This window comes from Rissa tridactyla, chromosome 3 (genome assembly GCF_028500815.1).
Source record: "Rissa tridactyla isolate bRisTri1 chromosome 3, bRisTri1.patW.cur.20221130, whole genome shotgun sequence".
NCBI lineage: Eukaryota > Metazoa > Chordata > Aves > Charadriiformes > Laridae > Rissa > Rissa tridactyla.
Window position 1 is genome coordinate 121,663,783 of NC_071468.1, and position 22,180 is coordinate 121,685,962.

The 22,180-nt window shown below is 42.2% G+C and overlaps 2 protein-coding genes across 2 annotated transcripts in view; both read right to left on the reverse strand.

Annotated features, from left to right (window-relative positions):
- CDC5L (cell division cycle 5 like) overlaps positions 1-9,900 on the reverse strand; it is a 35,867-nt gene extending 25,967 nt beyond the window's left edge. The window contains exons 1-8 of the mRNA XM_054195517.1: positions 9,749-9,900; positions 6,401-6,504; positions 5,354-5,515; positions 4,377-4,504; positions 3,424-3,523; positions 2,946-3,164; positions 1,700-1,844; positions 1,363-1,551 (exon numbers count right to left, since the gene is read on the reverse strand). Coding sequence (XP_054051492.1) covers positions 1,363-1,551; positions 1,700-1,844; positions 2,946-3,164; positions 3,424-3,523; positions 4,377-4,504; positions 5,354-5,515; positions 6,401-6,504; positions 9,749-9,793 — 1,092 coding nt within the window. The 5' untranslated portion in view covers positions 9,794-9,900. The remainder of the gene's footprint in view (positions 1-1,362; positions 1,552-1,699; positions 1,845-2,945; positions 3,165-3,423; positions 3,524-4,376; positions 4,505-5,353; positions 5,516-6,400; positions 6,505-9,748) is intronic.
- Positions 9,901-10,218: 318 nt separating this feature from the next.
- Positions 10,219-17,351, reverse strand: LOC128907442 (zinc finger protein 91-like). Its single transcript, XM_054196344.1, has 3 exons — positions 17,216-17,351; positions 16,371-16,988; positions 10,219-15,647 (listed from the first exon to the last, which is right to left on the reverse strand). The coding sequence occupies exons 1-3, from the start codon at positions 17,256-17,258 to the stop codon at positions 13,042-13,044; spliced, it is 3,267 nt and encodes a 1,088-aa protein (XP_054052319.1). The 5' UTR covers positions 17,259-17,351; the 3' UTR covers positions 10,219-13,041.
- Between the last annotated feature and the right edge of the window lie 4,829 nt (positions 17,352-22,180).

Here is a 22,180-nt window from a genome sequence, read left to right on the forward strand (position 1 = left end):
ACAGTAAGAGCTGAAGAGTAATTTAAACATCAGTCTGTTTATGGAAAACATTTAACACTTTAACTCCCATACACTGGTATTTACAAACCCTACTGTTCCACTGCAAGGGATTTTAATCTTCATTTTCAGTAAAATAAATTGGAATTGCAAAAATGAGTGGGTTACTTAACGTTTCAATTTCCTTCAGTTTGCCAGACTCCATAAATCTGCAGGATTTATTAGTGACTGAATACTCCAGTCATCCTAAGGATCCTGATTTTCAGAGGGAACAGCACACTTGCACTCTGAAATCCAACATCAATTAAATTTATACAAACTGCACTTCAGAGAGAATGTTCCAAAAGAGATGGTCATTATTCATATTTTTGGTCCATGACTCAATTGGGGCTTTTATGGATACACTCCTATTTTTTATATTTCCTTTTAACAATGAAGAATTAAGGCACTCTGAAAATGAGCTGAGATAACGAAAATACTGCTTGTAGCAATCATCTCCACAGATACTGCTAATCCATCTACAGAACTACGTATATGCATAATACTGTGACATATGTGATGTCAGAGTACTCCATTCGAAGGTGAATGTGACCATTCCTGCACATACTGCACAGAGACTTAGGCCATGATCTGCAGAGTCAGGAACTTTCTCTTTTCTCCCACCATGAAACAGAAACTGTTGAAATACAGCTCATTATCAGCATAGGTTGGGTTTTTTTTTTGTTTTGAGGTGCAGTTTTGGGGTGGAATTTTGTTTGTTTGTTTTACACACTAGCTGCGCTGATTTCATTTAGCCACTTCCCCACACTCAAAAAACCATTACCCAATGCTACCAGTTTTTCAAAGAACCCAGACACTCACACAATCAGCGCAACACAATATAATTCAGAGGCTGCAAAAGTAGGTTTTTGACAATCTTTGTCTTAAGTGGTTTTAAGCCAATAAAATGCTAGGAAAATATTTTTCTGTTGTTGCAGTTAATTACTTCTTGTTAGCTGAAGTAAAAGCTGAACAGCAAAACTAAGTAGACAACAATAAAAGACATTGTTTTAAGGACATGAACATCATATACACCTTCAATGCTGAGATGTACCTAAGACAAGGGGAAATTATACAAGATACCAGGAGAATGGTTAATGTGTGCAATATATAATACAAACAAATCCCAAAACTATCATAGTGTTTTCAAGCATGGTGACAACTAATCAGATAGGAGTGGATCTGCTTCTATGCCTTTCAGTGTGCCCTGGAGATCCCGTACCAGTTCAAAGCCCAGTACTGCACATAATCTAAGGAATGTTTTTATTGTACTTACACCTTCTATTCAGCTGACCACTGCACTAGAACTAAAAGCTCATACTCTACCTGCAGGATCCTGTCCTGTGCTGCCGGAGTTTTAGGAGTCCTTAGTGCTATGCTGTTGTTGGTCACATTATACTCAGACAGAAGAGTGCTGGAAGCCGAGTTTGTAATTCCAGATTCCTCAGCAGTCTGGCGTGCAATCTCACTTGCCTGGCCTACTTTTACAACTTCTTCAAGTTCTGTATCAGAGATCTTTAAAAGAGAAAATTCCAAGGCATATATTATGATATATAACATACAACCACAAGATAACATAAAACCACGAGATCCACTTGATAAAACAGAAAACAGTGATTGGCATTGACCTTATACGTCATTTATTGATCAATGAAGAGCTCACCTGAGGAGCTGGAAGCACTAGTTTACTTCTTTTTTTGGTAAATTCTGACACTCCACTGGTCTGTAGAATAGCTGAAGGCAGGTCTGACTCTTTTTTGCGTTTCATATGTTGTTTGTCTTTTTTGCGCTCTCTTCCCTCCCTTTCGCTGTCATTATGGATAAGAGAATCAGTTTAGAACATACAGGAAAGCTACAAAGCCAACAAACAAGAAAAAAGCAAAAAGCCCGCACCCTCATCAAAAATTGGATCCGATGAAATAAAACGTGTTGCAGGAAGAGTGAACCACCTGGTGGTGTGGAAATTCAGTGATTAGATATGGTGTGCTGATCTTGCAGCTGAACCCAGAACAAGGCTGTGTAATGCTTCTGAATTCTGGAATTAAGCAACAGATGGTTGCTCCATCTACAATCAGCAGGGGCATGGGAGTAAGTAAAAAACGTCAGTCCAAGAACTTAGATAGCAAGAATTAGAGGACATGAACAGTCCCTTTTCCTCCAGCAGCTGCTGAGGGAAGATGAATATTTTGTGTGGGATATGGGAACCAAGTTCTCTTCAGTATATAATGAAAACGGTATTTTCTTCAAACAGCAATGGATTCAGCCTCTGCAATCTTAATTTAGTAATCCATGGCAGTTTGAAGCTCCTGCCAGACTCTCTGAACTAAGAACCATACAGTAAGAATTAATTAACCCTCTCAGTAAAAAGCAGTTGGCAGAAGTAGTGGAAGATGCAACTGTACAATGAAATATGTGCCATACTGCTGCTGATGAAGATGGACATTTAATTTTTCAACTGCATGTTTTGGGATTTTTTTGGAGGGGGAAGATTCTATGTAAGAACAATTCCATCAAAAGTAATACTACAAGTAAAATCTAATCCTGTAACCAATCTTAATAACGTTATAAATTGGAGAAAGGACTACAAATACATAAGCAAATCTACTGTTAAAAAAAAAAACAACCTCAAAAACCTTAAGATTTCCATTGAAAGAGCAAGAACGTGCCTGAGAAACTTTATTCTCATGGAAAAAGGGCTCAACCGGACCTTTCAGAGAGACAAAGCAATACAGAAGACTGAAAAGGCAGAAGCAATCTGCACTGGTACCTGTCCCATGGAAAATACAACTCCTGCCCACGTAATATTTCAGGCATTTTCATGACTTAACACACATATATATATATATATATATATATATGTGTCTTTTTTTCAAATATACTGTTCTCTGCTTAGTATAACACAGACTTACGATCTTAATTCTCCATCCAAGTCTTGCTGACGTAGCTTCCTGAAATCTGCATCCAGGGACTGGTAGTTTTCCTCCGATGTATCATAAAAACCAGGGGCAGGCTTCTTTTCAAATGGAATTTCTGCATTATAATCCACACCTCTCTTCTTTTTTCTTTTCTTCTGGATCTCAATTCCAGCAGCCCGAAGTTCTCGTCTTTTCTGGAGAGCAGCAAGCCGTCTATGAAAAAGTAATACGACGTGATATAAAGTGCACACCTACAGGTGGCTCCTGTATCCGAAGATCTGGTACTACTTTAATCAGTTGCTGCTGAGCAGGGCTGCGTGTATTTAAACATCAAGAATGAAGCTCTTGTCATAAACGACTATCAAAAAGTCTGATTCTGCAATGACTTAAGGCTGTGCCTGACTTTATGCATGGTAAATGCTCCAGAGTCAACAAAAGCAGCCCCAGTATAAGAAACTAAGCACAAGCTTACCTAGCTTCTTCCAGTTGCTTCTCTCTTGCTTTTCTTTTGGCCTTCTTTCCCTGCGTATTAGCCAGACGAGCTCTAGCTTCAGACAGCATTTCAAGTTCATCTACGATAGTACAGATAAATACAGTTATTAATTTGCACTTAAAGATGGGAGTAAGGGAAAAAGTGACATTAAGATCAGAAAGCAATCTTTAAAAACTGAATGAATCGATGTTTTCACAGGCATTCTGCATGATCGCTGAACTAGTTTTCTCCAAGTTGTTCCAATATATTTTCTAAATCTTTGGCCAGATGAAATGGAGGCTCTAAGAAAAAAATACCTAATGTTGAAAATAATTCAACTAATAGCTACAGCAAAACAAAATATCTACACAGAGGCAAAATGACCACACTAACAAAATTTTAGTTTCATTTACATCTTCATCTGAGAGTACTATATCAGAGAACTTGTTAATTTCATTTCGATACAGATCCAAGAGCACCATGTTTGTGAACCTGTGACTGTTCAAAAACAGCACTGGTCCTTTCATGGAATTTTAGCAACATTCATTTTTTTAGTTCATAACATTGCTATGTGCAAGGCAAAAAAGTCATGTCGTCCTCCTGTGCTTCAGCGTGGATTCATATGGGAGGTAGGAGCTGATGGGAGAAGATGAAGATACAGCAATAAGAGTGCAAACAAGCAGAGCAATTGTCAAAGCAAATAACAGTCAGTCATGGTAAGAGATGGCGAGGACAGATTAGAAGGCAGAAAGCACACCAAGAAAAGGAAAAGAAAACTGGAAAAGTGTAACTGACTGGCCAGATACAGAAATAAAACAAAACCTGTAAGAAAAAATCATCAGGGAGTGGAGAAAAAAAAGACAAAAGAAACCCAGGGTACAGAAGCTATGTAAAAATTAAAACCAAAGATATCAGATTTCTGACAAAAAAAAGTTATCAAACTCCTATTTTACCTTCATCCATGTCAATAGGATCTGGCCTGGCTGGTTTGGTTTCTGGATTTGGATCAATTTCTCCAGGTTTAAGTTTCCGAGGATCATCAGCAGTTTCTTCTTCATTGTCTCTCTGAGCAGCTTTGTCCCTAAAAAGACATCGTATGTATGTCACAACTGGCTCTTTGTTTTCCCCCAGGCTCACAATAACCATCCCTTAAACATCCCCAGAGACTGATAAAAAAAAAAAGTAACCTTGCACTATGCACAAACCTGTTACACAATTACTGCAGAAAAGATTCATGAACTAAGATTCTCAATCTTAAATCAGACAAGAGAAAGAAGCCGACATAGTATTACATTACAACACTAAAATATATTATAAAATACAGTATTGACAAAGCTAATAGTAGAGATGTCTCCTTGGGTAACCTTTAGCAGTAAGGACAGGAATTCAGGCAGTGTGACAAAACGAACAATTGAGTTTCCAATTACGCTTTTATACTCCACCAATCACAGCAGAATTAAAAAAGCTCACAAGGGAAAATGGCAATTTCCTTCCTTTGTCATGGCCTAAAGAAACCCTCTGTAGCATACAGAGATGATGGCCACACGTTCAGTCATTTCAATAACATGTCTTTTGGGTCTGTCTTTTTTCTTCTCCCTCACACACTCACTCATGCTCATCAGTCAGTCAAAAAATACCCAAATAAGCCTGAAATGGAAGCCTATAAAAGGCATCAGTCTTTACACTCTTCTAGCCTGAATGACCAGAAGCAAGAAAATAAAGACCTATCTCTACTGAAGCCTGCTCTCCAGGTTCCCAAAGCTGCTTCTTTCAAGCTAGACGAATTGATCCTTGAAAGATTTGCTTACAAAAAGACCTCATCAACTTGAAACTACCACTCTTCAGCTCCATGGGGGAAGGGAACGACACAGCACCACAACAAACTCCGAAGATTTTCCTGGTATGAACCTCTAGAAAAATTGTAACTCACAGCAGAAATTCATAGTGTTCCAAACACTGTGCAGCGGTTCTCCCAATAATCGGGGCAATGGTTCTCCACTGGGTTGGCATTAGCTTGGCCAAGTGCAACAGTTTCTCCTCCTCTTCCCGTGACCACTCTGTCTTTTTGATGCTCGGGTCTAGCCATTCATACCTGTTAAAAAGTGAAAAAATTAAGGACGACAGATGCAAGCTATCCATTGATTTGTCTTGAATTAATTCAGAACAGTGTTTACTCAAATCATCACAATGAGACTTCAAAATCTTGTCACGCAAATTTCATAGTTTCAAGTTTTTTCTGTACAAAAGGATGTTACTCCAGAGTATTTTTATCACATATGTATTTGAGCTTTAAAATGCATTATTTATCCACCGCTTTTCATACAGATACTGCCTCTTCTTCCTTTCCCCACTTCTATTCTGGCAAAGCGAGGAGTCACAAAATTAATCCAGAAAAAGTAAATATCACAACAAATAACGGTACAAGAAATGGTAGATCTGTTTGGTCTGGATCCTTCAACAGTTATCTTATTAATCTTTAACTGTGCCAGTACTGTTACCTTTATACAGAAGTATTCTAATAAATATATACAGTTCAGTACTGGAGAAAGTAAGTCTGATTCTCAAATAGATTTGTATGGCACGTATTTGCATTTGGTTTAAGCTTGTATTTTTTTTAATGTTAAATGAAATTCCACAGTGCAATTTCTACACATTTATCCTCAAGCTATTAATATCTTAAGATTTTACTTCCTTGGTAATACTCACTGACTAAAAATGTGTAAATACAGGGAAAAAATCATGTATGCCATTTTAAGCAATCCTGCATTTGCTAACACTGCAGTCACTGGCAAAGAGAACATTTGGCTATTTTTGTTCAATTACTTTCAAGCAATAGGAATTTGAAATATCCACAATAGCAGAAATCAAACAATCTTAAAACTATTGTTCCTCTGTGGACATAAATTAATCTGTGCTAATTTCTAAATTTCCACTAATTATGCATCTCATATTCCCAGACATGGCACTTCTCACTTACCATCTGGCTTTGCACTGCTTTGCTGATTTTCTATGCAATAAAGAAGCAATACGAGACCACTGGTTTTTGCCATATTTCATCACAGCTGCTTTAAGAATTTCATCCTTTAAAAAAAAAAAAACAAACAATCAACAAAACCACTGTTATCACAAGAACTTGCAAAACAGAAAGTCTGAGCTCAAGCACAGAAGGCGACGGTGGACTTCATGTAACCAGCTAACCCAGTGGAAACAGCACAGCGCTGCTGCTTCTTTTCCACTTTTTATTCCCTAGATGAATGAGGATTTGTACCTCAAAGGCAAATTAAATCAATAAAGATTAAACGAAAAAGACACCTGACGATTATTGTAGCCAACTTCACAGACACAACAAAACTTCCGAAACGGTTACTTTCAATCACCGTTTTTAAAGGTTCTGTATGTCTTCCTTGAAGGACAGCAATAAAGAGGTAGGGAAGTGTTTGTCTGGTAATGACACAAGATTTGGAAAAAAACATAAGAACTAATAGATATCTTTGGGTGTCTTGTTTTAAATAATACCATAAAATTATTTTTATTTGCATATTTTAATGCATATGCAGTATTTATCTATGAATGGAATACGCTCTTAAAAAAAGAAAGTATCACAAAAATAAAGGAACTTTATAGTAAGTTTCTCTTTTGGAATTAAATCTTAAAATAGATCACATTAATGTTCAGAATGTTAACATCCAAAAGTGCTCATCCCAAAGCTTATAAATTTCTGGGGGGGGGGAGGGGGTGGGAATGTAATGGATTCAGCTTGAGAGTCAGGTTGTTGATACACATCAAATTGTGCACTGAGATTTCATCAAAAGCTAGAAGTCCTACCAATTGTCTGTCAATCCATCCATGAATCCCTCTCTCTCCTCCCCCCAGATAAATGAGTTCATTATTTCTGGTTTCCTCACAGGTCACAAAAGTGGTATTGTAAATGTATCAAAGCTATTCGTGCAGCCTTGTCAACCACCGATGTTCCTCTTCTGTATCCAATAACTACTCGTAGTTGTGTTCAGAATGCGCTCCGCTGTACCGTGCAGATGCTGGCCATCAAGGACAGATACTCTGTCTAGCACAGGCATCTCTCAGAGCGCAGAGCAGCTTTAACCGTAAGCCGATGATGAGCTTTGTCTTGAGCTGCTACAGGGAGCAATTCGTATAATTTCTATTTAAAAATAAATAATAAATCCTCTCTTGTTTTTTAAAATGTACTTGGTGTTACATGGCATACAGTAGCCATACTGATGACACTGGCAGGCTTTTTTTGCAAGTAATGAGTCATTTTACAAATGACCTCAAATAAACTGGTTCTATTTTCTCTATTTTTAATTTTGTATGTATAATCAAAACGTTCATCAAAAAAATAGCACCAAAGAGAGCTATTTCATCTCTGGTACTCAATAACGGGTGAAACGATGATCTATTTCACCCACTGCTGTTTCTCTAAACGGTCACCAAAACTAGTCAATTATGGAAGACCGTAAGAAGAGGGTAAGCATGCAGCGATTCTTCCTGTCCTCTGCTGACCCCCAGTTTAGCTGCCTCTGGCACATCGCTGATATGTCACAAGTGGTTAAAAGCACATGCAGTGCATAGTACCTTTACCGTCTATTTTTTCTTCACTGCTTTCTGGAACTACATACATGCCCAGTGTTTACAGTACCCGGTGACCGAGTTCTGGATTTCACAGTGTTTGGGTACCTTCTTTTGCTTTAAACATGCCATCTAATAAAACAGATATCCTTGATTTCTTATGTTTTTATTTTCCCTTCCTCGATCAGTTGCAGTTCTGAAAACATGTGATGGCAAACATGGCAGAGAGGGAAGATTTCTTCCTCTTTTTTGGAACGACACATAGATTTCTGTGTACAAAGCCATTCAGGCTGCAGATGAAGAGCCCAGATCCATCTTCACCATTTCCATATTGGAAGGGTCTTCAAGGACAAGAGATTCCAGCTCTTTTGTACCACTAGAGAATAAGAACCCTGCCTAAGACACACCACACTCCAGGCTGCAAAACAGACATCTCCAAGGACAACAAGGCCCACACATTCCCTCCACCCGCTGTGGGGACGGTTTCTCTAGGCAGCAGTGACAGGACACAGGCAGGGCTGAGCTCCCTGTCCACCCTAACACTCAGCCTTCAGGGCAAAAACCACCCATCTGACCTCTGCCCACGACGGCAGGGGACGAGCAGGAAGGTCACAGAATGGTAGGGGTTGGAAGGGACCTCTGGAGATCTAGTCCAACCTCCCCTGCCAGAGCAGGGTCACCCAGAGCAGGTGGCACAGGAACGCGTCCAGGCGGGGTTGGAATGTCTCCAGAGATGGAGACTCCACCACCTCTCTGGGCAGCCTGTGCCAGGGCTCTGCCACCCTCAAAGGAAAGAAGTTCCTCCTCATGTTTAGGTGGAACTTCCTATGCTCAAGTTTGTGCCCGTTACCTCTTGTCCTGTCCCCAGGCACCACTGAAAAGAGCCTGGCCTCATCCTCCTGACACCCACCCTTTAAGTATTTGTAAATGTTGATAAGATCCCCCCTCCGCCATCTTTTTTCCAGACTGAAGAGACCCAAGTCCCTTAGCCTTTCTTCATAAGGGAGGTGTTCCAGTCCCCTCATCATCTTTGTAGCTCTCTGCTGCACCCTCTCCAGCAGTTCCCTGTCCCTCTTGAACCGAAGACTTCAAGTTCAAGAGTTCAAGAAGTCCCTCTTGTGCCCAGAACTGGACACAGTACTCCAGATGTGGCCTCACCAAGGCAGAGTAGAGGGGGAGGATGACCTCCCTCCACCTGCTGGCCACACTCTTCTTGATGCACCCCAGGATGCCATTGGCCTTCTTGGCCACAAGGGCACATTGCTGGCTCATGGTCATCCTGTTGTCCACCAGGACTCCCAGGTCTCTTTCCACCGAGCTGCTCTCCAGCAGGTCAGCCCCAGACTGTCCTGGTGCATGGGGTTATTCCTCCCCAGGTGCAGCACCCTGCACTTGCCCTCACTGAATTCCATAAGGTTCCTCTCAGCAGGCCCAGGCTGCTGAGGAACGGAACGGAACCCACCAGAGTGACAGGCGCTGGGGCTGTAAGCGCCTAAAGCTCTACACCCCTCGCTACAGAGGGCCCCAAAAGATCGCAATTTCCCCCCTCACTGTTAGAAGAAAATGGGATACGTGAAGAAGAAATGAGATAGATGAAACCCCAGCGCATGCGCACCACGACGTCCCCACTGAGGCCTGCGCACTACCGCAGGACCACCCCCCCCCCCAACCGCTGAGGCTCCAGCCCTTGCGGGGGGGGGGCGGGGGGCGGCGGTATTAAAGCGATCATGGTTCCTACCTCGGTGTTGCGCCACACGCCGCCTTTAATCATAATCCGCGGCATCTTGGCGGCGAAAGGGCTCGGAAGCCGGCAGGGAGAAAGCGGTGAGAGGGAAGAAACGCTGCTCGCCTCAGCGGGGCCGGCCCAAACCCCGCGCAAGCGCCCTCCGCCGGCAAAGCGCGGAGTCTGCGCATGCGCGGAGCGGCCCAGACTCCGCGCCGCCTCGCGCGCGGCGTTTTGGTGGCTACCGCCACCTGTCGGCCGGCGGACCGAACGGCAGAGCGGCCCGGCCCCTGCCCTTAAAACGATTAAATTCGGTAAATTCGGTCAAATTCCGCAACGGACGCAAACGGGGAAGGAAGGGGAGGGCGGGAGAAAAAAAAATCAGATTTCGCCAGTGTCACATTTAACAGCGTGTTTCGTTAATTTGAGGGGAAAAAAAACGCGCGTTTACTGCAGGCCAAGTGGAAATTGAGGTAGAAAACAGCAATATAAAATCATAGAGTGGTTTGGGTTAGAAGCAACCTTAAAAATCACCTAGTTCCAACCCCCCTGCCATGGGCAGGGACACCTCCCACCAGACCAGTTGCTCAAAGCCCCATCCAGCCTGGCCTTGCAACATACAGTAAAATAATTAAAAACTTTTGTATTTTCTTCGTCTGTTGTGGGTGAATCTGGACAGTGGTTAACCACACTGCAAAGTGGTCCAATTCACCTATACTCAGCTACTTCACCTCGTGTTTAACTTTTATTCCCTTATTTAGCGGATGCCCAGCAGAAAAATGACACCTCTTTGCTCAACTTTTTTGTCATTGGTGGGAATTCCTATTATATTTTACTGTTTTGTCCAAATTCAATATATTTTCACAAGAAAAATTCAGCACATATTTTTGGGTTGAAAGACAAAACTTCATAGTACGATTTAGGAAAGGCTTTGCTTTTTGTTAAAACTCTGCAAGAATAAAAAAAAATTACACTTCTGGCTAGCAAGAAAAAACATATTAAAAATCAGGAATGGCCCATGTCCTTATTTTAAAACGAGTATGCCTTTACATTTAAATTCCTTTGACTCGGCAGACTGAGAATCCCTTCCAATCCCCAAAAGTGCAGTGTACTGTATAAGGAACAGCGGGGAACCTCATCAGTCGTGAAACACTTTATTTCTTTTTATTACAGGCAACCACCTGGAATAACTGTTTTTACAAACTCATCAAGCTCCATCTGAAAATGTCTTCTGTTGTTCTTACAACTCTAAGTAACTCAGGCTGTTTACAAACTCATTTAAAAATATCTTTCAATGAATTTACCTTCCTTAAATGGGGCTCCCTTCTTCATCATTGTACACCATACCTTTAAATAATTATTCGTTACTAGATTTAACTATCCTAGTCTGATCTGATATACAGGCTTCATTAATATACAACCCCCTTCACATTTTTGTTTCCTCTTTTTACCTGTTCTTTTGAAATTGTCTTCAAATAAATGATCGGAATCATACAGTACTGCAGGTAAAAATTCTTCCACGCTTGTATAACTGTGTTAATATTTCCCAGAAAGTTTTTTCTTTATTCTTATCAGGATAACATTCTTCTTTCTCACAACTGTATTTGGTGGTCAGCTCAGTCATTCTAAGATCTGAATCACACATTCCCAAATGGGGAATTCCCAGCCTATAGCAAAACCATCCAGAACCACCAGGGTTCACAGTCACAGGTATTTACTTGTCTGATGTTACTGCAGCTACGAAGAACTCAATCACGGAAACACCTTTGCTGAGATGGCTTTAAATACATGCATCTATTCACGAGTTTCAATCCGCTCTTGGAAAATTGCGTCCTGAATCACAGAATGGCTGCAGGACCCCTGGAGGTCCTCTGGTCCAACCCCCTGCTCAGGCAGGGCCACCCAGAGCTGGTTGCCCAGGACCATGTCCAGATGGCTTCTGAGTATCTCCAAAGAGGTATCTTCAAAGAGACTCCACCACCTCTCTGGGCAACCTATCTCTATTGATAAAGAACAGCATACATCTGAGAGCAGTGAAAAAGCAGCACTAGGTTCACGTTTACATTCTCTAAATGAAGCTATACATCTACTCCGCCGTTTCATGGACTGAACTGTAACATCAGGGGACAGTTGGCACCAGCCCTTTGCCACCGTCTTCCCTCACACCAGAAGGTAACACTGCTGTTATCAATACCACAGCCAGTGACGTCCACACAATGTTTCGAGCACCCTATGATTCTCTAAAACAAGCAAAGGTTTGTCTCGACTTGAATATAAAGTGGAAAGAAGCCTCCATCTGTCTTCACCATACCAGGTAACAACAGCTGTTTGTCACAAGCGGTCCATATACATGGTATTTTCGATGCACAGTAAAGCTCTTTAACAAAATAAATTTTACAGTTCAAGATACTGCCAAGATTCTCAATGTATCTAAGTAGTATTTGCAATATATCAGCAAGTGATTAAATTAACAGAGAAGTTCTTTGAAAAGTACGGTGTTGTCCATTTTAAGAAACAAAGAGCACAGGAACTACCAGCCTGAGAAAAGATAAGGCATTTCATACTAGATTAACATTAGTCTTTTCCATAAAATTGATGAAGATTAATTTAAGGATTCTCAGTATCATAAAATATCTGATTAAGGACAATACCATTTTTGTCAGACTACTGAACTATTATCAAAAGTACAGACAGTATAACTGCCTAATAAACCCTTTATATACATACACATATAGAAAACATTTTCATATCTCAATTATCCAGTGATAACAAAAATCTTCTGTTTCTTTAATTTTATGAGATACTATTTTTATTTTTTTTTTTCTATTGCAAGTATCACAAGAGAATCTGGGAGTAGGGAATGCAACTTTCAGCAGATCGGAGGTAGCGTTAAGCCTCCACAGTGACAATTTTTAAATTAAAAGTTATTACTATATGATATAACGTGCACTTCCTTCCCTCCCTTTAAACATTCTTTCAGCTAGAAAAGAGATTTTTTTTTTTAATTGATTTTTTAGAAGAAAAGAAGTGGCACAGAATAACTAAACTGATGAACGCTGGCCAAATCATAACTGATTTCATGGCATTAAGAAGTCACTTGGGCATGAAAAAGTGCCTCCAAGATCTTCTTTAGCGCAGCCTGTGCTGGAACTGAAGTTCTCAGAAGAACCGGGAGCAAACCAGTACCCTGAGTTTCACTGTCTGGACCCAGACAGCTTTCTGGGGACAGCAGGGGAATGTAAAGCAATGAACAAATTCAGGACATGCAAACCTCTCCAGAACTGAGTGCCAACTTGCAATTCCCAAGCTTATATTCCAAGCTTATGCTGCCGCTTATGCTTTTCCAGAAGTTTTTTGGTAGGCAGCGTCACATTACACTTTCCACACTTGTACTTTTTCGTGTGTGTTTTCACATGCTTTTGGAAAGCGCGTTTATCTACCGTAGAAAATTTACACCTTCTGCAGTGCAGCTTCAAATGAGTCAGCAAGTGGCGCTTCAGGTGGCTAGATGTGCGGAAAGCCACAGCGCAGCGGTCGCACTTGAACGGCTTCTCCCCTGTGTGAATTCTCAAGTGCGGCTTCAGGTTTCCATTGTGGGCTGTGGAATAGCCACACTCTTCACAGGTGTATGTTTTGACAGGCAGCTGCATTTGTTCGTAGAGGCAGCCAGCAGACGAGCCTTCCTCACAAGAGTGTGAAGCCAGATGCTGTTTCAGGGACAGCCATTTGTTTGTCGAATAGTCACAGCGCCTGCACTTGAGATACTCCATGTTAAAATGCGTGACTCTGTGTCTTTTCAGGTGACTGGAAGTACGAAACTTCTTCTGACAAACACTGCAGCTGTAAGGTTTCTCACCTGTGTGAGTTCTTACGTGGAGTTCAAGGTTGCTTAAAATGTAAGTAGCATACTCGCACTCTGCGCACTGATAGAATCGTGGCTGACTTTGTGCCAGCAAATCATTTTCTCTGCCCCTCTGGACCTCTGGCTGTACTCCACAGACTTCTGAACCCAAATCTCTTTCTGGACACATGCGTACATACATTTCATGATGCACTCCAAGATTCTCTAAACAGCTACCTTCATAGAGGCAATGGCCAAACTCGTGTTCATTTTTTATGTGAATAAGGCTGTGTTTCTGCAAATGGTTTGCCGTTTTAAATGTCTTATTGCATTCTTTACACACAAACAGTCTTTCATCTGTATGTATTTTTAGGTGCAGCTGAAAGTCTCTATGAACGGCAGTTGCGTAATTACAGCGCTGGCACCTGTACATTTTGAATGTAGACAAATTGGAAGGCCACGTATCCTTTAAGTTTTCCACGAATCGGTGATACGCATCATCATCTTGAACTTGTGGATGAGAGGCCCTGGAGTTGAAGAGAGGTTCCTCTTTGCAAGTGACAGAATTCAGAGGAACTCCTGATCTATTCCCAGTAACAGCTACGCTGTTGCTTCCATGTCTGTTTTCATGGAATTTCTTTCCAGAGCACATTTCCTTATAGTCCTGCACATCACCTGCCCGCTTCAAGTCAGGAGCCAGCATTCCCCCACTGAGACAATCATTTTCATTAGCAGACAGGGACGGAGTAACATGGTCCTGGGAATCACCGTCAACTTTGCATATTTTGCTTTTATGATATTCATTGCTCTGATTCGTATAACCATTGGCAGTAGCTGTAAACTGTTCATGAAATTTCTTATGAAAGCTGAGATGTCCTCTAGAGTAAAACACAATGTTACACTCATCACATGTGTAATTCTTTAAAGGTCTTCGAGTTCTTTTTCTTCCACTTTCAAAGTCGAGTCGCTGCCCTTGGCAGGTTTCTTTGCCCGCATGTGATCTTCTGTGTCTCTCTAACCCTGTGATGCTGGTGAATGCTGACTGGCAGAACTCACAGGAATAAGGTTTAGCCCCTGTGTGTATGTAGCTATGCCTTACCATGCTTGCAAAATATAACGAAAAAAAGGTGCAAAACCTGCACTGGTAGAGCTTATACCCAGCATGCCAGTACATGTGATTTAACAGATAGGACAAGCTAATGCAGGAGTAATCACATTGAGGACACTGGTAAGGTGGTCTCTCTTTATGTCCCTTCATGTGATGAATAAAAATCCTAGGATTTGATGAAGCAAAGAAACAAATTTTGCAGGAAAAACTAACTGGCGCACCCAGAGGTGTAAAGTCCCTTTCAATTTTGATGAAAAATTTCTCATACTTACTTTCTTTTTTCTTGGTCTCAGATTTTCTTTCTTCAGAGTTTCTCTGCCTAGCTTTTCTCACATTCATCCTATTTTTTCTTGCCTTTTGCAGCCTACTCATTTTCTTATGAAATTTAAGGTGATTCCTAAGGTTGACAGAAAAGAAAAAGGTTCTTTTACAAAAGCAACACTTATGTATTTTCTTGTCTTTATGATCTGAATAAACATGTTTCTTTAGCTGTGCACTGCATTTATATACAGAACTACAAAACCTGCACTTGAAATTCAGTCTTTCATGCTTATTTACAGAACAAGATGCTTTAGGAAGAGGTTTGATGGTCACACTATTACTTAGCCATGCTAAACCTTCTTGCTGGCTTTGAAATTCTTTTGGGCTTGCATGAGGAGAAACAACTTTTTGTTGCCGATGTCTTTTTTTAGGAAGTGGAGTTAATGTCTTATAAATATGCTCTCCAGTAGTATTTGATTCAGCAGACGTGGAAGCATTCACCTCCAGTTTCCCTCCATCATTTAGCAGTTCTTCTGAAGTAGAAGAACATCCGTTAAGAAATGGAGCAGAACAATTATTGGTAAATTCCATTTTTTCTTTCAAGCTGTGCTCCAAAAGAGAACTCAGTGTTTCATCTTCAAGTTTGCTTCTCTTTCTTTTTCTATTGTTAGCTTCATTGTCTCCATTCTTTGAAGAATCAGGATCTACAGGGGGATAAAAAGTCACATGCATGACATTTCATACGATCACCAATGTTAATGATTAATTGGTAGTTAAAATTCCAAATTATCTAATGACTTGCTTGCTCTTCACTCCTTTTGCTTCCTTAGTATTTCCCTATCTCCACTTCTTTCCTAATGTCTCTTCCCATGCTTTTCCCCCCCTCAACATTTAAATAATGCTTTAAGAGAAGTTATGAGCCTCTTTCTTTCCACTCCCTCTTTTCACTCAAAGCTCTGAATTTCACAGGACAACACCGCATTCCCTACAATTCTTAATGCAACAGCTTTATGCCAGAATTCCTATGAAAGGACTTTCACCAAACTTTGCTAGGGCTCCATTCTCACAAGTATGGTACTTCTGCCTTTTTTTTTTTATTATTTTCAGATCCTTTTCTCTAATGAAATGCCACCCTTTTGCAAACTGCAGCACAATGAAACAGTACCAGTTTATCGTGGTTTCACTACTTTTCAAAGGAGTCTGTGAAAGAATTAAGCATACTCCAGCCAATATTCTTTTTCTACTGTATAAGATATTAATCTAAGCTGAAATACTTACTCCAAAACAAATGAGTTCGGCCTTTAAAGATCCCTTCCAAACCAACACATTCTATGATTCTTCCTGTACGCTTTCCTACCCATTTCAAAAACATGAAATTTACCAGATTTCTTAAATTCTTGCACTAGTCTTATTAACAACTAACTTACCTTCCATTTCAACAATTGTCTCCATCTCCTTGTGGATTTCTGGTTGTTTCTCTTGACTGACATTAGAAAGAACACTTGCAACATTGAAAAGTTCTTCATGTTTGGATATTGCTAACGATGTCAATTGCCTGCTTGTCTCGATGGTCTCACCTCCACCCTCATCGCCAGTACAGGAGAAGAGAGGAGGAATCTTCTGAAAGCCATCATCACCATCGCATTCTTTTCTGTCACTGGTTTCATTTATCTCTGTAAGCTCTGTTATGCAAGGTGACGTAGGCAACACATAATTTTGACTACACTTATCCGTGCTGGTATCACACTGATCACTTAGAGGTGATTTTGTTCTGTTACACACACTCTCAGCAACGCATTTCTCTTCAGAGCATTTCATACCATTATCCTTATTTGTAGCAGTCTTGTTTTCTTCACAAATGGTTCCACTGTTACCGTCATTTGAAGGTGTCACATTGCTATTGAGGGAACCGCTATTGTTTAAGCCACCCTCCTCCTTCCACTCGGGAACGGAGACTGCTGGCTTCTCCGCCTCATCCTGCGGAAAATCATCATCGCTCAACACAAAGATGGTGATTGGGAGAACAATTTCAAAGACGTCCGACTCTGGGGAAAGAAAAAGAAAACACTAATCCTATTTCCCAAACACCTGAAGAAATCGCAGGCTCCCCCCACCCCACCCCCCGCTGTGCGCATGCGCAGGCCCCAGCCTCCAGCGCGCAGGACGCCGGTTAGGCCCCCCCTCGCCTCGGTCCCTCAGTCCCCGCCTCAGTCCCTCAGCCCCCACCCCGCCGGAGCCCCGCTGGCTCTCTACCATCTAAGGAGGCACCTACCGCTGTCGTCCGCCGGCTCCGTCCTCCCCTGCTCCACCGACATCTCCCGGCCCGGCTCCGCGCTGGGATCAAACCGCCTCGGCCGCCGCGCATGCGCCGCTCTGTCGCGCACGCACACAAACGGGGCGGGGGCGGCACTGACCGTAGCGCCGTTTCCCAGGGGGCAACGTGGGGGGGGGGCGGTGGGGGTGCGCACGGCTGCGGCCTCCTGATTGGCTGGAGCGGCGGGGGGCGCGGCAGCAGGAGGGGGTGGAGCATCCGCCTCCCCGAGGTAGCTGCGCGCGCTGGGCCGTTTGGCCTAAAAAAAGAGTTTAATTACGCGTTTAATCACCCGCCTGAGGGGGTTTCGAAAGCTCTGCGAAATCTATTCCTGTTTTAAGCCAAACAAAAAGATGAGGTAGCCCGTCAACCGGGCGGTGTCGGGGGGGGGGGGGTCGGTGCCCGCGAGCCTTCCTTCCTCACGCAGAAACTCGAGAGACGCTTGTGGCCGTCTAGATGGAGGGAAAGCAGATAAGATGTTGCTGAGGGAGAACGGAGCTCGGTCAATCGAAGGAAACAAGCGTGTTGTATCGCCCTGCAGATAACAAAAAGATACAAGGAACCTGACTAGGGAAAACGGGGGTGTTCTGTTAAAACTGCGAAGTTGCTTGGTATTACAAAGTGTCAAAAATAAAAAGTATGTGTCCTTTAGGTGAACTAAGCTCATTTTAATGTGGAAACCACACCTCCAAATCTTAAACTGTAAGCCTCCCAGATGAGACCCCTACTCACTGAGCATGTGTGGTAATTTTGCAAATGTACTATAATTTGAAGTGAGAATACAAATAGCCGGTAGGAGCTTATTGTGAAATCATGAGCCCCCAGTGAAAAGTATAGTATTCCAATTAGTTGATTTTTGTGAAATGTAAAAGCTTACATCATATAAGCGAAGGGATGCCAGCTTTGTGGAGTTTCCACCTAGCACCCATCTCCGCACAGGCATTAAATAAACAAATATTTTGACTCTACATGTGGATCGGCTCTTTGCACACTAGGTAAAGAACCCACATTTGGGACATGTTTGCTGGGTGAGGAAAGGGAGCCACAAGGTCACCAGCTTACCCAGACCACTCTTTCCATGGATATCATGGACAATCCCTCAGAGATGGCTTCAGGAATGAACTTCAGAGTGTGTTGGTGATGGTCTGAGCTCAGAAACTGGCGTTCAGCTTTCCTGAAGGACATAGGAAAGGAGGGGTTTCCTGGGCAGTGAACAGTTTCTCAGGGCTTAAAGACTGCTTAGTCCCGCTCTCACTTGCTCCTTAGTTCCAGGTCCTTGGCAATTCAGCTTATAAACTGAGGAAAAATCAAAGCAATTGTGTCATTAGGCCCAAAGGCTTAAGTCTTTCAGTTCCTAAAGGGGGCCTACAGAAAAGGTGGAGAGGGAGTCTGTGTCAGGGAATGTGGTGATAGAATGAGGGGTAATGGTTTTAAGCTGAAAGAGGGTAGATTTAGATTAGATATTAGGAAGAAATTTTTAACTATGAGGATGGTGAGATACCGGAGCAAGCTGCCCAGGGCAGTTGTAGATGCCCCATCCCTGGAAGTGTTCAAGGCCAGGCTGGATGGGGCTCTGAGCAACCTGGTCTAGTGGGAGGTGTCCCTTCCCACGGCAGGGGCGTTGGAACTAGATGATCTTTAAGGTCCCGTCCAACTCGAACCGTTCCGTGCTTCTGTGATTTTGTTCCTTTTTTAATGCTCAACTATCCATTCTCTGGGGCTGTTGAGAGAAAAAGTAGCAAAGGAAGGTAAACTGAGCTAAAAAGTAAACCAGCAATGAGAGTAACATTGGTCATATTTGCCCTGAAGAGATTGTTCTCATCTGCTCTGATGAGCTCTCAGGTGCTGCCAAACACTTGTCATCCCTTATAACGAGATCAGGATGCACTGAATTCCTCGTACAAAGGCCTGAGAGAAAAGTGTTAGGGTTTGCTGGATGCAGTAATCCACTAGACGGGAGGCAGCTGCAGCTCCATGTTTTCCAATCCAGCCAGTAGCAAGGCTGAGCATGTACGCCTAATGAAGAAAGAGAGTGCACATAGAGTGCTTGCATGCACAAGGAATCTCAATAATGTTAATAGTAATGCAGTAAAAACTGTAACGTGCACTTCCTTTCTATCTCTTTTTTTTCGGTGTTAGCATGGTAAGGACCTAATTTCAGCTAAAGTACCTTACTTCCTGACATACCTGCAGCTGCACCCATTTAATTTTTTTTTTTTGTCAACAGACAGGCATTGTGTATATAGGTCTCTTTAGTACTGCTTTGGGTTGTATTAAAGTGTAACATGTTTAACATACAGCAATATTTGATTAGGTCTGATCAAAACGTGCATGGATATTAGACAAAAGCAAGGACAAGGTGCAACCTTCTCTATTCAGTTAACATTCAACCAAATCCCTGCTAACTTTGGCACGTAGCCAGTCACTGTTTGCAAAAATTTGTTTTATATGCAGAGAAATGTTAACAGCTAGAAAGCTAAAAGAGGACAGAGAAAGTCAATACTATCCAAAACTAAATATGTGCCCACTTCTAAGTTTGTCTGCTGTGCCTTTCTGCCTTCTGTGAATGCTAGCCAGGTGCATACCAGATGGAGTGATTTTCCCGTACAAACAGGTATGTTAGTAGCCTTTATTCATAGAATCATAGAATGGTTTGGGTTGGAAGGGACCTTTAAAGATCTCTAGTCCAACCCCCCTGCAATGAGCAGGGTCATCTTCAACTACGTCAGGTTGCTCAGAGCCCTGTCCCACCTGACCTGGAATGTTTCCAGGGATGGGGCATCTACCACCTCTCTGGGCAACCCGCATAAAAAATTTCTTCCTTATATCTAGTCTGAATCTACCCTTCCTCAGTTTAAAATCATTATCCCTTGCCCTAGCACAAGTCCTGATAAAAAATTTGTCCCTGTCTTTCTTATAAGCCCCCTTTAACTACTCAAAGGCCACAGTAAGGTCTCCCTGGAGCCTTCTCTTCTCCAGGCTGAACAACCCCAACTCTCTCAGCCTGTCCTCACAGGAGAGGTGCTCCAGCCCTCTGATCATCTTTGTGGCCTTCCGCTGGACCTGCTCCAACAGGTCCATGTCCTTCTTCTGTTGAGGGGCCCCAGATCTGGATGCAGGACTCCACGTGGGGTCTCACAAGAGTGGAACAGAGGGGCAGAATCACCTCCCTCGCCCTGCTGGTCACCCTGCTGGGGATGCAGCCCAGGATGCAGGGGACTTTCTGGGCTGTGAGTGCACATTTTTGGCTGATGTCCAGCCTTTCACCCACCAGTATCCCCAAGTCCTTCTCGGCAAGGCTGGTCTCAATCCCTTCATCCCCCAGCCTGTGTTGATACTGGGGCTTGCCAGACCCAGGTGCAGGACCTTGCACTTGGCCTTGTTGCACCTCATGAGGTTCTAGAAGCCGTTTCTTTAAAATACAGTTGGTTTTCCTAAAGGCAGGATTGCAGCTCCCTTTTAATAGAAGATAACATGAAACTCCACAAGCATTAGAATAAATAACTGAAATGCCCATCTTTCTCCTGCCTTTGTATGTAGAGACATTGATTCAGTTTGTGAAATGCAGATGGCGTAGTTACATTTTCAAATAGAAGTGGCGAAAACTCTTGGCAGGAGCATTGTCAAAACCCTCCCAATCGGGAGTATTAAATTAGGCAAAAATAAGAGGAATATTGGTTTCTGTGTTTCAGCTATTGGGGTAAGAAGACTTGTTGATACTCCAAGCTGGGTAAAGAAACACTGTGGTGAGTGGAATGTCTTGTCTAGATTTTTTCTGCCACAGCAATCCATGGGACGTCCTTCTTGTTCGTCCTATGCAAAAAAAAAAAAGTAACAAAAATAGCCTCCTCCTGCCAGAACCGCCTGATTCTCCACAAGAGGTCTCTGCGGCCACGGATTTGCTCCGTGACTGTGCTGAGCAAGGCTCTGCAATCAACGAAGCTGAAAATACGCGAGAGATCACAAATAATCCAGTCCCTGCTCAGCTGGTCTAAGACATCTCTTGTGAAAAGGGGTGGCAAGCTAGATCTGAACTTCAAGTAGAAATTTAGGTGGAAAAATACATCATCTCAGTTGTAATTGTCAAAACCAGTGGAAAGGTAATATCCCACACGTCCGTTATTCCCAATTCACAGGTGACTTTCCAAATGCACAAGCCCCAGCTGTTTTAAAGAGACTAAACTGCAAGACATCTTTTGTAAACGGGATTTCTTTTTTGACTGTGAGTCATGTCTGAATTCTCAGTGATGTGTACACTGATTTTGTGTAGTGATTTCTGTTTCAGCCATTTGCTGGATCTTTCCTTTTTTTTCTGAGATATTTCCAAATTTGTATTTTAAAAATGCAGGGCTTAATAGGTGAAAAGGATGTCACAACTCGGACAGCTGGTGTTTTTTGTAACCTAAGTGTGCAGCTGAGGAAATGCAGAAAATGAGGTGAAGATAACATTAATTGGGAATGTTTTAGTTGATCATATATTCCCACTGGAAGGAGATTAATATCTGTTTCCATTCCTTCTTTTTTAAAGCATAAACTTTTAAACAATCTTATTTGAAATATACCTCCCCCACAAAAAACCAAACCAAACCAAACCAAAACAAACCTGCAAAACTCTGCACAAACTTTATAAAGCTATAAATGTCAAGACTTTTTCCTTGAAAGTGAATATTTCCAGTCCAGTTTTTCTTAAAGTTACAAACTATAACTCTCAGCCTAATTATCAGCCTGTTCTCCTTGACGCTGGCATCCAGCAAATAAAGTTATCATCCAGTGGCTGAAGAATACATCTGGGCTATGGAGTCTGGGGAAGGAGGAAGCTGTCTTTCCACTCCCACTTGCACAAAACTGCGTTCTGCAGATTTAACTTTCACTGGAGTGATTGATAGACATCTGCCTGCAGCAGTGCCCATGCTCACCTTCCAGCGT